The 13,022-nt window shown below is 61.7% G+C and overlaps 1 protein-coding gene across 1 annotated transcript in view; it reads left to right on the top strand.

Moving 5' to 3' along the window:
• The first annotated feature begins 10,336 nt into the window (after positions 1-10,336).
• The window catches only part of RAB11FIP5 (RAB11 family interacting protein 5), a 37,625-nt gene continuing 34,939 nt past the window's right edge, over positions 10,337-13,022 (top strand). The window contains exon 1 of the mRNA XM_053939916.1: positions 10,337-10,746. Coding sequence (XP_053795891.1) covers positions 10,364-10,746 — 383 coding nt within the window. The 5' untranslated portion in view covers positions 10,337-10,363. The remainder of the gene's footprint in view (positions 10,747-13,022) is intronic.

Here is a 13,022-nt window from a genome sequence, read left to right as displayed (position 1 = left end):
TCTGGTTCATTTCTTTTCCAGGTGGGAGAATCCTGTCCTGGAGAGAGGGACGGGAGGTGTCAGAAATGTGGGGAGGTGCTGCTGTGCAGACAAGGAGCAGGGAGAGCTGGAATTGGGGTCACTGCCCACAAACACGGTGTGTCCCTTCAGCAGGCCCGGGTCCACAAGTGGGATGTGAATCCAGGGATGGCTCGTGCCTGATTTTGGAGGATTAATTGCCGAAGGCTCCCGAGCTAATTAATGACAAAGCTGCTCGTTAGCCCTGGGCCGGGTGTGCACTGCAGAGGGATGGAGCCTCCAGGAGCCCTGGGCAGGCTCAGGGTGATCCCGGAGCCCCAGGACCCCCCTGGGCTTTGTGTCCATCCCCTGTCCTGCAGCATCCCTCTGTCCACTGTCCATCTGTCCCTCTGTCCACGTGTCCATCCCAGCTCTTGGAGCCTTTCACCCACAAAACCCCTTTGCGCTGTGGGGCCGGGGACACCCCCAGTTTGCCAGGAAAAGGGACATTTTCTACCAATTCAGCCGAAATTACCGGAAAAAAGGGAGGTGTTCGGACACCCACTGCCATCAAGTGGCTGAGGAGGATCCAGACCTGACCCTAGTCCTTTGTGGGATCGTTTTATCGGAGTTCCACATCCGCCCCCAAGAAAATCCTCTCTTTTTCCCAGTTATTAAAGGTCTCACACCCGCATTTGGGATGCAGAGCAAAGCCCTCCCTTAAGCATGCTAAGATATGCAGCTCCACTTCTTCTCTCCAAAGACCTGACCCAGCTCCAGGGAGGTTTTCCCAAGCAGGACTTGGATATGCACAGGTCACCCCAGCTGTTTGAGGGTGAAAATGCAGGAAAAATAAAGAAAAAAAAAAATTGTTTAAACCCTGGTAGATTTGCCTGACCTGAGAAACACCTTGCACAGGAGATTTTGGAAGTTGGGAGCTCCAACAGAGGAATTTCTGCAAATAATGACATCCATAGCTGAGCAATGTGGGATTGAATGTGCCCCAAATCCCGAACTGGGGTGTCCTGCAGCAGAGCTGAGCAGCTGGGTGCTGGGAAGGGGACCCTTGGCATTGGGACAGGAGCCCCCTGGGCTGGGTTGGATCACCCCAGGAATGGGATGGGTTTCCCAGGGCTGGGATGGATCCTTCAGGAGCTGAGGCAGCAGGGGTATGTAGTGTTCAAAGCTTTTTCCATGCACCTAAAGGAAAAATGATGGTTTGGGTTTTTTCTCCACAATCTTCCTCATTTCTGTTCTGGGGATTTGGAACTGTGGCTCTCCTGGGGTTCCTGTCCTGCCCTTCCCACTCTGCTTTGGTCCTGCTCCCTACCCAAACTCCTTTGGATGCTGACGGTGCCATAGGAGCCACTTCCAGAAAAAAAATTCTCTTTTTGGAGCATCTGGGTCCGAGTCCCAAAGGCGCTTGAAGTGCTGAGCATCTCTGATCCACAGGGATCCAGGGAGCCCAGTTAGCAGGGATCCCAGTCAGGGAACATCCCAGTTAGCAGGGATCCCAGTTAGTGACAGTCCCAGTCAGTGACAATCCCAGTTAGCAGGGATCCCAGTTAGTGACAATTCCAGTTAGCAGGGATCTCAGTTAGTGACAGTCCCAGTTAGCAGGGATCCCAGTCAGTGACAGTCCCAGTTAGTGACAATCCCAGTTAGCAGGGATCCCAGTCAGTGACAGTCCCAGTTAGTGACAATCCCAGTTAGCAGGGATCCCAGTCAGTGACAGTCCCAGTTAGTGACAGTCCCAGTCAGTGACAATCCCAGTTAGCAGGGATCTCAGTTAGTGGCAATCCCAGTTAGCAGGGATCCCAGCTAGGGAACATCCCAATTAGCAGGGATCCCAGTCAGTGACAATCTCAGTTAGTGGCAATCGCAGTTAGTGACAGTCCCAGTTAGGGAACATCCCAATTAGCAGGGATCCCAGTTAGTGACAGTCCCAGTTAGGGAACATCCCAGCTGGTACCACTGCAGTCAGCTGCCAGCTCCCATCACCAACCACCCCAATTAACAGGCTGCTAATTACTGGGGATACCAGTCAGGGCCAATCCAGGGACCTCCGTTATGGGGATCCCCGAGGATCCCGGCTGGGAGGGGCCGCAGGGCAGGGCCCCAAAGCAGGATCCCAGTGAGGTCCCAGTGGGGTCCCAGTTAGGTCCCAGTTAGGTCCCAGTTAGGTCCCAGTTAGGTCCCGGTGAGGTCCCGGTGAGGTCCCAGTGAGGTTCCCGCGGAGCCGTTCCCGCAGTGACCGCCAGAGGGCGATCCCAGACCGCGCTGGGACCCGGCGGCACCGGGAGGGGACAGAGGGATGGGGACAGAGGGATGGGGACACTGGAATGGGACAGAGGGATGGGGACACTGGAATGGGACAGAGGGATGGGGACAGAGGGATGGGGACACTGGAATGGGACAGAGGGATGGGGACAGAGGGATTGGGACAGTGAATTGGGACAGAGGGATAGAGACAGTGGGATGGCACAGGGGGTGGGCACAGGGAAATGGGACAGAGGAATAAAGCCAGCAGGATGGGGCTGAGCGATAGAGACAGCAGAATGGGACAGTGGGAGGGGACACACCAGAATGGGACACACCAGAGTGGGACGCACTGGGCTGGCACAGTGGGCTGGGATATGCCAGGGTGGGACACACCGGGATGGGACAGTGGGATGGGACACACTGGAGTGGGACACCCCAGTGCCAGGAGGTTTTTCCTAGGATGTTCATCACAGAGCTTTATCCCGATGGATAAAGGGGGGTTCTGAGCTGTCCCCTCGCCCTGCTTTGGTGCCATAGATCCACACGAGCTCTGGCTGAGCCTTTGGGTGTCGATGTGGGACATGTCCCCACCACCCCGAGGGACAGCAGCAATGGGGACCACGGGAACGGGGAGATTTGTCCTTCACGCGCTGATTTTGGGACAGCAGGACCAAACTGCTCCAAGTTCCCCCTGGAGTCTGCTTCGGGGGGGCTGCAGCATCCCCAGGGCCACCAGCCCCTCGGCGGGTCCCCCTTCCCCCACCATCTGCCCCCCAAACGTGGGAGGGTCAGCGCCCCTCCATCTGCCCGGCGGGAAAGTCACACGCGGTGTCATTGCCAAATCCAGAGGCGCCCGCGGAATTGATGGCGCCGGATTTCCACCCTGCTTTGTCAACAAGGCTCCTTGGCCTCCCGGGAGCCCCCTTAATCCCCCACACAATTGCAGTTTGCTGTGCAAACAGCGCGGGGGGGGCTTTGCATGAGAAACGTGTCCTTCGGGGGGGCTGCGGCCGCGGCGCCGCGCCGGGAGCGAATCCCGGCATCGCTAACGCGGGATTGAGGCGCTCCGGAGCGGCGCCCCCGGCTCACCCCGATCCCGCCGGGAACGGGGGGGCCGCTCTCACTGCCTTTATTATCCATTGATTGACTTCTAGTAAGGGTAATAACACCCAGAGATTGATGCTCTGAATCCCGTCCCGAGATCAAACGGAGCAAATTTTCCATGTGGGATCCGCTGGATAAACCCAGAGCGTCGATTTTGTCCCCTGGAAGGGCGGGTGAAGGGGACAGGGGGGCAAGGAGAAGGGAGAGGGGAGGGAGGAGCCTCCCGCCCTCCCCATTCCACCAAACAATCAGAATAAAAGCAAATTATTTCTCCCATTTCCCTTCCCGAGATGAGCGATAAAGCGTCCATCCCGAAAAGCGCCTGATAACGCTTTAATTTCACTGCGAGGCCTAAAAATGCCATTTCTACGCAAAGCAGGGCCCCGCTCTCCTCCCCGGCCAGCTTTTGATAAATGTTGGGTGATTTTTTCCTCCCCTTCTCTTGCCCATTCCCGGTGCGCTTGGCGCAGGGGAAATGCCCCCGGAGCTACGAGCGCCGCACAATGAAGCAAAATCATATTTTAGTCAAAATAGGCAGACGGCGCTCGCAGCCAACTTTCAAATTAGCATTTTGAGGGCAAATATGCAGCAATTTGAGATAATGAGGCCTGATTATTCAATCCAATGAATGTTAAATAGGCGGCGAGGGCGCCCGCGCCTTATCTCCCCCGCTTTCCATTTATTTGACTTTAGTTTAGTTTTAATCGTTTCCCATTTGAACTCTTTATTTGTCTTGGCTCAGGCCCCTTCCCCCACAGCCCCACTCCCCTCCTCTCTCCCTGCTTCCATTCCCGGGCATCCCGCGCTGCCAGCTGGGATTCTGCACCGCCAGCCCCTTCCCAATGGATCCAAACAAGTTTTGCTGCTTGTATTCCAAGGAGTTGGGGCTGGGGGAGCTTTGGGTGTTGCTGTCGGTCCCGGTCCGTGTGTCCGGGTTTGGGGGGTGTCTTGATGGTGGTGGGAATATTTGCAGGGATGGGCGTCCTTGGGGAAGAGATGCCATGGAGCCGTGGAGTGTTTTGAGTTGGAAGGGGCCGAAAGGATCATCCAGTTCCACGGGCAGGGAGAGCTCCCTCTATCCCAGCTGGATCCAAGCCCAGTGTCCAGCCTGGCCTTGGGCACTGCCAGGGATCCAGGGGCAGCCACAGCAAATCTGGGAATTCCAGCCCAGCCCCTCCCCACCCTCCCAGCCAGCAATTCCTTCAAAGGATCCCAGCCCAATCTCCCCTTTCCCAGTGGGAGCCATTCCCTGGCTCCTGTCCCTCTGTCCCTTGTCCCCAGTCCCTCTCCAGTTCTCCTGGAGCCCCTTCAGGGACTCTGAGGATTCCCTGGATTTTTCCCTTCTCCAGGGGAACATTCCCAGCTCTCCCAGCCTGGCTCCAGCCCTGGAGCAGCTCTGGGATCTCCTCTGGGCTCTCTCCAGCAGCTCCACGTCCTCCTGCTGTTGGCCCCAGGGCTGGGGCAGCTCTGCAGGTGGGCTCTCACCTGAGGGGCACAGGGACACAATTCCCACCTTTCCTTTGGCATCAGCCCAGGCCTGGGGTTTTTTTTGGGTCATTTCCAGCCTCTCCCACCTTCGAGGTGCTGCATTCCCAGCTCTGGCTCTTCCTTCAGCCCTTCCCTTCCCTTCCCTGCAGCGCTGCCATCGCTCCCGCCCCGGCTCTCGGCTCCACCCCAAAACTGATCCAAAGACCCAACGAGCCCTGGGAATGGGATCCTGGCCCTGGGAATGGAGTCCCAGCCTTGGGAATGGGATCTCAGCCTTGGGAATGGGATCCCGGCCCTGGGAATGGGATCCCAGACCTGGAAATGGGATGTCAGCCTTGGGAATGGGATCTCAGCCTTGGGAATGGCGTCCCAGACCTGGAAATGGGATCTCAGCCTTGGGAATGGGATCTCAGCCTTGGGAATGGAGTCCCAGCCTTGGGAATGGGATCTCAGCCTTGGGAATGGGATCTCAGCCTTGGGAATGGAGTCCCAGCCTTGGGAATGGGATCCCAGCCCTGGAAATTGGATTCCAGCCTTGGGAATGGGATCTCAGCCTTCCCAAGCAAAGCCTGGTTTGTCATCCCCAATCCCAATCCCAATCCCATCGTGCAGCTCCCAGTGTTCCTGCAGCGCTCTCCTTCTCTCCCATGAAAATCCCATTTCTCTGCAGCCCCAACAAGGAGCTTCTGCCATCCCCAGGGAGGAGCAGCTCCAGCCTGGGAGGCTCCTGGGGTGAGCTCGGGATGGAGATCCCCATCTCCATTGGGATGGAGAGCGGGATTTTGGGCCAAAAGCATGGGAAAAGAGATAAAAAAGTCAGTGTATTTGTGTTGTTTTCCAGCTTCTTCCCGGGATGGGAGCTGGGTTTGTTGGGAGTCCACATCCAGTGTTTTAGGGGAGCGTCAGGGTGAGCTGGGGGAGGGAGATTCCATGGAATACGAGGAGGAAGAAAAAATTAAGTTAATCAAAAATTGAAGGAACGGTTAAAGTTGACAGAGAAACTAAAGGAAAAAAAAAATTAATAAAAAATTGAAGGAACTGTTAAAGTTGAAGGAGAAATGAAAGGAAAAAATGAAAATAAAATTGATGGGGAAAAAAAGGACAGGAGAAATTAAAGCCAAAGCAAAAAAAAAAAAAATGTTAAAACAAAAATTAAATGTGAAGGAAAATTTACAGCAAAAAAAATTAAAGTTGGAGCAAGAATTAAAGGAAAATTTCACTCAGCCCAGGCTCGCTGAGGATGCTGCAAAGGATCCCTGTGTTCCCTTTGATTCCAGAGTGGAATAAAAAATACAGTAATTGATTTAGGGGTAATTAAAAACCCTCCTTATGCATCAAATGCAAAGGTGAGCGTGAAATCAAAGAGATGAATAAATACAAGACAAATAAATAGGAGCAGGCCAGGGAAGGTGAAGGGAGATGGAAAAAAATCCCAATTATGGAGGTAAAAGATGGGAAGTGGCAGAGAGGAGGAGGTGTGCTGAGAGTAGAGATAATCAGCATTAAAAAATGGGCAAAAACAATCAAAAGAAGGGAAAATCAAAAGCAGATGCTGAGGAGGGATAAGGGGCAGCCTCTGGAGCGGGAGCAGGCCCTGGACTGGAGGGATAATTGGATTTTAGTTCATCTCGGGGGTGATAAGAAATTCCCGCTGCCGGTTTCTTATTCCCGTATGAAGCATATTTTAATGGGACATTTGAATACGGCCGGGGCAGCACCCCCCGACAGAGAAAACCCCGGGCTTTCCGCAGCTCCTGCCTTTGCTTGGAGGCTTTTTGGGGTGAAATGTGGCTCTTCCTGCACTCGGCAGCTTCAGCCCCGTCAGCTGCGTCTGGGGCAAGCAGGAGCCCCAAAGGCAAGGGAAGGGTCGCGGGAATCACGGAATGACGGGGCTGGAAGGGACCTCAGGGCCTGCTGGGTGTCCCCTCTCGGTGTCCCTGCTCGGTGTCCCCAAAAGAAAGGAAAGGGACGCAGGAATCATGGAATGACGGGGCTGGAAGGGACCTCAGAGCCTGCTCAGTGTCCCCTCTGGGTGTCCCCTCTCAATGTCCTCGCTCCAAACAGCCTCAGTGTCCCCTCTCGGTGTCCCTGCTCAGTGTCCCCAAAAGACAGGAAAGGGACACAGGAATCATGGAATGATGGGGCTGGAAGGGACCTCAGAGCCTGCTCAGTGTCCCCTCTCTGTGTCCCCTCTCAATGTCCCCTCCTGGTGTCCCCTTTCAGTGTCCCTGCTCAATGTCCCCTCTCAATGTCCCCTCTCGGTGTCCCCTCTCAGTGTCCCCTCCCGGTGTCCCCCTCTCTGTGTCCCCTCTCAATGTCCCCCTCAGTGTCCCCTCCCGGTGCCCCTCTCAATGCCTCCTCCCGATGTCCCCCCTCAATGCCCCCCCTCAGTGTCCCCCCTCAGTGTCCCCTCTCGGTGTCCCCCCTCAGTGTCCCCTCTCAGTGTCCCCCCTCAGTGTCCCCTCCCGGTGCCCCTCTCGGTGTCCCCTCCCGGTGTCCCCTCTCGGTACCCCTCTCAATATCCCCTCTCAATATCCCCTCTCAATATCCCCCCTCAATGTCCCCCCTCAGTGTCCCCTCTCTGTGTCCCCTCCTGGTGCCCCTCTCAATGTCCCCCCTCAGTGTCCCCTCCCGGTGCCCCTCTCGGTGTCCCCTCCCTGTGCCCCTCTCTGTGTCCCCCCTCAGTGTCCCCCCTCAGTGTCCCCTCTCGGTGTCCCCCCTCAGTGTCCCCTCTCTGTGTCCCCTCCCGGTGCCCCTCTCGGTGTCCCCTCTCGGTGTCCCCGCCGGTGTCCCCGCGCCGGAGCGGAACGGGCGCGCCGGGAGCGGTGGCAGCGGTGGCAGATGGCAGCGATAGGGCAGGGCTGGCCCGGCCCCGCCGCCCCGGCCGCCCCTTATCGCGGCGGGATCGCGCCCGCCCGGGCTGACCTTGCTGCGGGCACGGAACGGCGGCGGGGCCGGAGCCGCCGGGGCTTAACGGCGTTTAACGGGACATTGGCACCGCGGCCCGGCCTCACCTGGCCCGGCCTGGGAAACGCTGCCCAGGTGGGAGGGGTGGGCGGCGGCAAGGCTGAGCCCGGCTCGGTGCCACCGGGGCCACCGCGGGGACACCGGGAAGCTGCTCCCGTGGGCACCGGGCCGCGGCAGAACGGCCCGGGGGGCTCCGGCAGCCGCGGGGGCACACGCAGGTGTGGGGTGTGGGCAGGGCACACCTGGGCATGGCACACCTGGGAATGGGCCCACTGGGCATGGCACACTGGGAATGGCACAGTGGGAATGGCACACTGGGAATGGCACACCTGGGAATGGCACCCTGGGAATGGGCACACTGGGCATGGCACACTGGGAATGGCACAGTGGGAATGGCACACTGGGAATGGCACACCTGGGAATGGGCACACCTGGGAATGGCACAGTGGGAATGGCACACTGGGCATGGCACACTGGGAATGGCACACCTGGGAATGGCACAGTGGGAATGGCACACTGGGCATGGCACACTGGGAATGGCACACCTGGGAATGGCACAGTGGGAATGGCACACTGGGCATGGCACACTGGGAATGGCACACCTGGGAATGGGTACAGTGGGAATGGACACACTGGGAATGGACACACTGGGAATGGGCACACCTGGAAATGGGCACACTGGGAATGGGCACAGTGGGAATGGCACACTGGGAATGGACACACCTGGGCATGGCACACCTGGGAATGGCACAGTGGGAATGACACACCTGGGAATGGCACACCTGGGCATGAGCACACTGGGAATGGACATACCTGGAAAGGGGCACAGTGGGAATGGCACACTGGGAATGGGCACACCTGGAAATGGCACAGTGGGAATGGGCACACCTGGGCATGGCACACCTGGGAATGGCACACTGGGAATGGACACACTGGGAATGGGCACACTGGGAATGGGCACACCTGGGAATGGGCACACCTGGGAATGGACACACCTGGACATGGGCACACCTGGGAATGGACACACCTGGGAATGGCACACCTGGGAATGGGCACAGTGGGAATGGACACACCTGGGAATGACACACCTGGGAATGGGCACACCTGGGAATGGCACACTGGGAATGGGCACACCTGGGCATGGAACACCTGGGAATGGGCACACCTGGACATGGGCACACCTGGGAATGGACACACCTGGGAATGGCACACCTGGGAATGGGCACAGTGGGAATGGACACACCTGGGAATGACACACCTGGGAATGGCACACTGGGAATGGCACACTGGGAATGGACACACCTGGGCATGGAACACCTGGGAATGGGCACACCTGGGCATGGGCACACTTGGGTACAGACACACCTGTGTGCTTGCATGTACATGGCACACCTGGGCAGGGACACACCTGGCAGGGACACGCCTGGGCAGGGACACACCTGGCAGGGACACCGCTGTGCCCGCACCCAGGTGGCTCTAGGGGACACACAGGCAGACACGGCGGGGATGCGGTGCCGGGGGTGTCCCGGGTGTGTCCCGGGGGTGTCCCGGGGGTGTCCCGGGTGTGACCGCAGGGGTGTGTCCCGGGTGTGTCCCGGGTGTGTGCCGGGGGTGTCCCGGGGGTGTCCCGGGGGTGTCCTGAGTGTGTCCCGGGGGTGTCCCGGGGGTGTCCCGGGTGTGTCCCGGGTGTGACCTCAGGGGTGTGTCCCGGCTGTGTCCCGGGGGTGTCCCGGGTGTGTCCCGGGTGTGACCTCAGGGGTGTGTCCCGGCTGTGTCCCGGGGGTGTCCCGGGTGTGTCCCGGGTGTGACCTCAGGGGTGTGTCCCGGCTGTGTCCCGGGGGTGTCCCGGGTGTGTCCCGGGTGTGACCTCAGGGGTGTGTCCCGGCTGTGTCCCGGGGGTGTCCCGGGGGTGTCCCGAGGGTGTCCCGGGGGTGTCCTGGATGTGTCCCGGGGGTGTCCCGGGTGTGTCCCGGGTGTGACCGCAGGGGTGTGTCCCAGGTGTGTCCCGGGTGTGTCCCGGGGGTGTCCCGGGGGTGTCCCGGGGGTGTCCCGGGTGTGTCCCGGGTGTGACCTCAGGGGTGTGACCGCCGCGGGCTCGGCGTCACCTCGGCCCCACCCCCGGCCCCTCCCCCTGCGCGCGCAACGAGCCCCGCCCCTCCCACCGCCGGACGGGGCGGGGCAGGGGGCGGGGCCGGAGCGGGGCGGGGGGGCGGAGTCAAGGCGGGTGGGGCGAGTCTCGGTCCGCTCGCGGGGGCGTGGCTAAGTCTCGGGGGCGGGGCCGGCGCGCGGCGGGGCCGGTTGGGGCGGGGCTACATCCGAGCGGGGCGGCGGCAGAGCGCGTCGTGGGCGTGGTTAGAGCGGCACGGGGGCGTGGCCGGCGCCGTTGCGGGGATGGCCGGCGCCGTCGTGGGCGTGGCCTGCGCCGTTGCGGGCGTGGCCGGCGCCGTTGTGGGCGGGGCCGGCCCGGCCGGTGTCGCTCGCTCTGCGGCAGCCGCGGCTCCGGAGCGGGGCCCGGCCCGGCCCGGCCGCTCCTCCCGGCCCGGCCATGGCGCTGCTGCGGGCGGCCGCGCTGCCCGCCGAGGGCTGCCCGGCCTGGCTGCCCACGCACGTCCAGGTGACGGTGGTGCGGGCCCGCGGGCTGCGCTGCAAGGGCGGCGGCGGCGGCAAAGGCAAAGCGGGCGGCAGCGACGCGTACACCGTGATCCAGCTGGGCCGCGAGAAGTACAGCACCTCGGTGGCCGAGAAGAGCGGCGGCAGCCCCGAGTGGAGGGAGGAATGTGCCTTCGAGCTGCCCCCCGAGCCCGGGGCCTGCCCGGGGCTGGTGCTCACCGTGATGCACCGGGCGCTCGTGGGCATGGACCGGTTCCTGGGCCAGGCCCTGGTGCCCCTGGAGCCCGCCCGGCAGCGCGGCCGCGAGCCCGACGAGCGGTGAGTGCGGGGCGCGGGAGCGGGCGCGGGAGCGGCCCGGCCGGGGCTGGGGCTGCACCGGGCGGCCCTGGATGGGCAGCACGGGGTCCCAGGGTGGGCACAAGGACCCCCCCCGTGTGCCCGGGGATTGGTGTCCTGGCGTCCTCGCGTGTCCCACGGTGGTCACGGCATCCCCGGGTACCCCTGGGGTACCCGGAGCTGGGTCCCTGTGTGCCCCAGGGTGGGCACACGGACACGCCAGTGCCCTGGTATGGACACTGGGTCACTGTGTGCCTCTGGGTGGGCACATGAACCCCCCCAGTGCCCTGGCGTGGCTGTCACTGGGGTCACTGTGTGCCCCAGGGTGGGCACCGCGGGGTCCCTGTGTGCTCCAGGGTGGGCACATGAACCCCTCCAGTGCCCTGGCGTGGCTGTCACTGGGGTCCCTGTGTGCCCCAGGGTGGGCACATGAACCCCCCCAGTGCCCTGGCGTGGCTGTCACTGGGTCGCTGTGTGCCCCAGGGTGGGCACCTCGGCCGGCTGCTGTCCCCTGTGTCCCCAGGCCGGCTGCTGGAGGACGAAGGGCATCACCATGGCCACCCTAGGGACGTGCCACGGGGATTGGGGTGTGGCGGGTCCGGGCGTCCCCTTCTGGGGGCTCCCGCACCGTCCGCGGGCCGTGCCTGCCGCAGGACGGGTGCCCTGGGGAGGGGTCCCGAGGCTGGGCCGGCCGTGTGACCCCGGGAGGACGCTGCGGGACTCGGGGCGTGCAGGGCCTGGGGACGCTCCGGGAAGGACATGCCCGGAGGGGTGGGACATCCCGGCCGCGCCAGGAAGGGGCTGTGGGGCGGGGGGCCCTGCATCCCCCTGGAAGGGGATGGTGCTGCACAAGGCACCGGAGCATCCATCCATCCATCCGTCCGTCCGTCCGTCCGTCCCCCCGGGCAGGGCACGGCACGGCCCGAGGTCTCTCTGCATCCCGGCAGGGCTCTGTCTCTCCTGGGAAGCCACAGCTGCGCCTCGTGGTTTGTCCCCTGAGGGCTGCGCTGCCTTTGCGGCCGCCCCGTTCTCACCTGGTTTGTGACGGAGGGTCCCCACTCTGGGGCTCCAGACCCCTGTGCGCCAGGGAATTGCTGGCCCTCCTCCTTCCCCAGAAGGGTTCACCACAATCCGAACACTTCCGAGCCTTTGCCAAGCGCAGAAGTGCAGGAATGTGCCCGAAAATTCCTTTAGGGAAGCAGTTTCGGGGGCTTTGTTGCACGCAGACCCGGCAGTGCCTCCGGGAGCGTCCCCCCTGCTCCCTGGCCCCCCGAATCCCGGGACTTGTGCTGGCTTGCTGCCCGAAGCTGCGGGCTTGGAGAGGCGCCCGCCTCGCCTCCCACCCGGGCCGGCGCAGGGATTAGCGGCAGGAGGGCTTGGGAAAACTTTTCCCGAGGAGAAGCGCGGCTCCACAGCCCCTGTGGAGGCTCCCGGCTGCCCCAGGAGGGCCGGGAGCAGGGATGAGGAGCCCCGGGGACGCGGGCCGGCAGCTGCCCCGGCGTTTGTCCCGCTTTCCCATGGAAAACGCCGCCAGGCCCAGCTGGGCCGGGATCCTTGGGGCCGGATGGGAACAGCTCCACTGCGGGGCCTCGGGAGGGACACGGCGGTGTGGAACAGCCCCACGGTTTGGGGAGAGCCCTGCCCTCGGGAGAGAGAGGTTTTTGTGGAGCCGGGCAGAGCAGGAGCCCCGGCAAGGCCTGCTCCTTGCTCTTGGCGTCTCAGAGGTCTCGTCAGGGGCCGCTAATCCCACGGGAGCAACGTCCAGCCTGTGTCACCCCGGGACACCGCTCCTGCAGCCAGGGGGATCCGGGCTGCCAGCCTGGACATCCCCAGGGCCTTGCAGGAGGCTTCAGGGAGACCTTCCAGCACCTTCCAGGGCTTGAAGGGGCTCCAGGAGAGCTGGAGAGGGACTGGGGACAAGGGACAGAGGGACAGGAGCCAGGGAATGGCTCCCACTGGGAAAGGGGAGATTGGGCTGGGATCTTGGCAAGGAATTCCTGTGGCTGCCCTGGATCCCTGGCAGTGCCCAAGGCCAGGCTGGACACTAGGGCTGGAGCAGCCTGGGACAGGGGAAGGGATGGAATGGGATGATCCTTTCGGTCCCTTCCAGCCCAACCTCATTCCGTGATTCTCTCATTTGCTGTCTATCTCCCTCCCTTCCTGCAGCTTTGCTTGCATAAGGAAAATTCACTTCCCCTCGTGGCAGTCAGGATCACAGGAGCTCTTAAAACTGGATTTTCACCCCTGGCCCCGAGGAT

The sequence above is a fragment of the Vidua chalybeata genome, chromosome 4 (genome assembly GCF_026979565.1).
Source record: "Vidua chalybeata isolate OUT-0048 chromosome 4, bVidCha1 merged haplotype, whole genome shotgun sequence".
In the NCBI taxonomy this organism is placed as follows: domain Eukaryota; kingdom Metazoa; phylum Chordata; class Aves; order Passeriformes; family Viduidae; genus Vidua; species Vidua chalybeata.
Note: the sequence above shows the minus strand (reverse complement) of the source record. Positions and strands in the feature narration are given on the sequence as shown.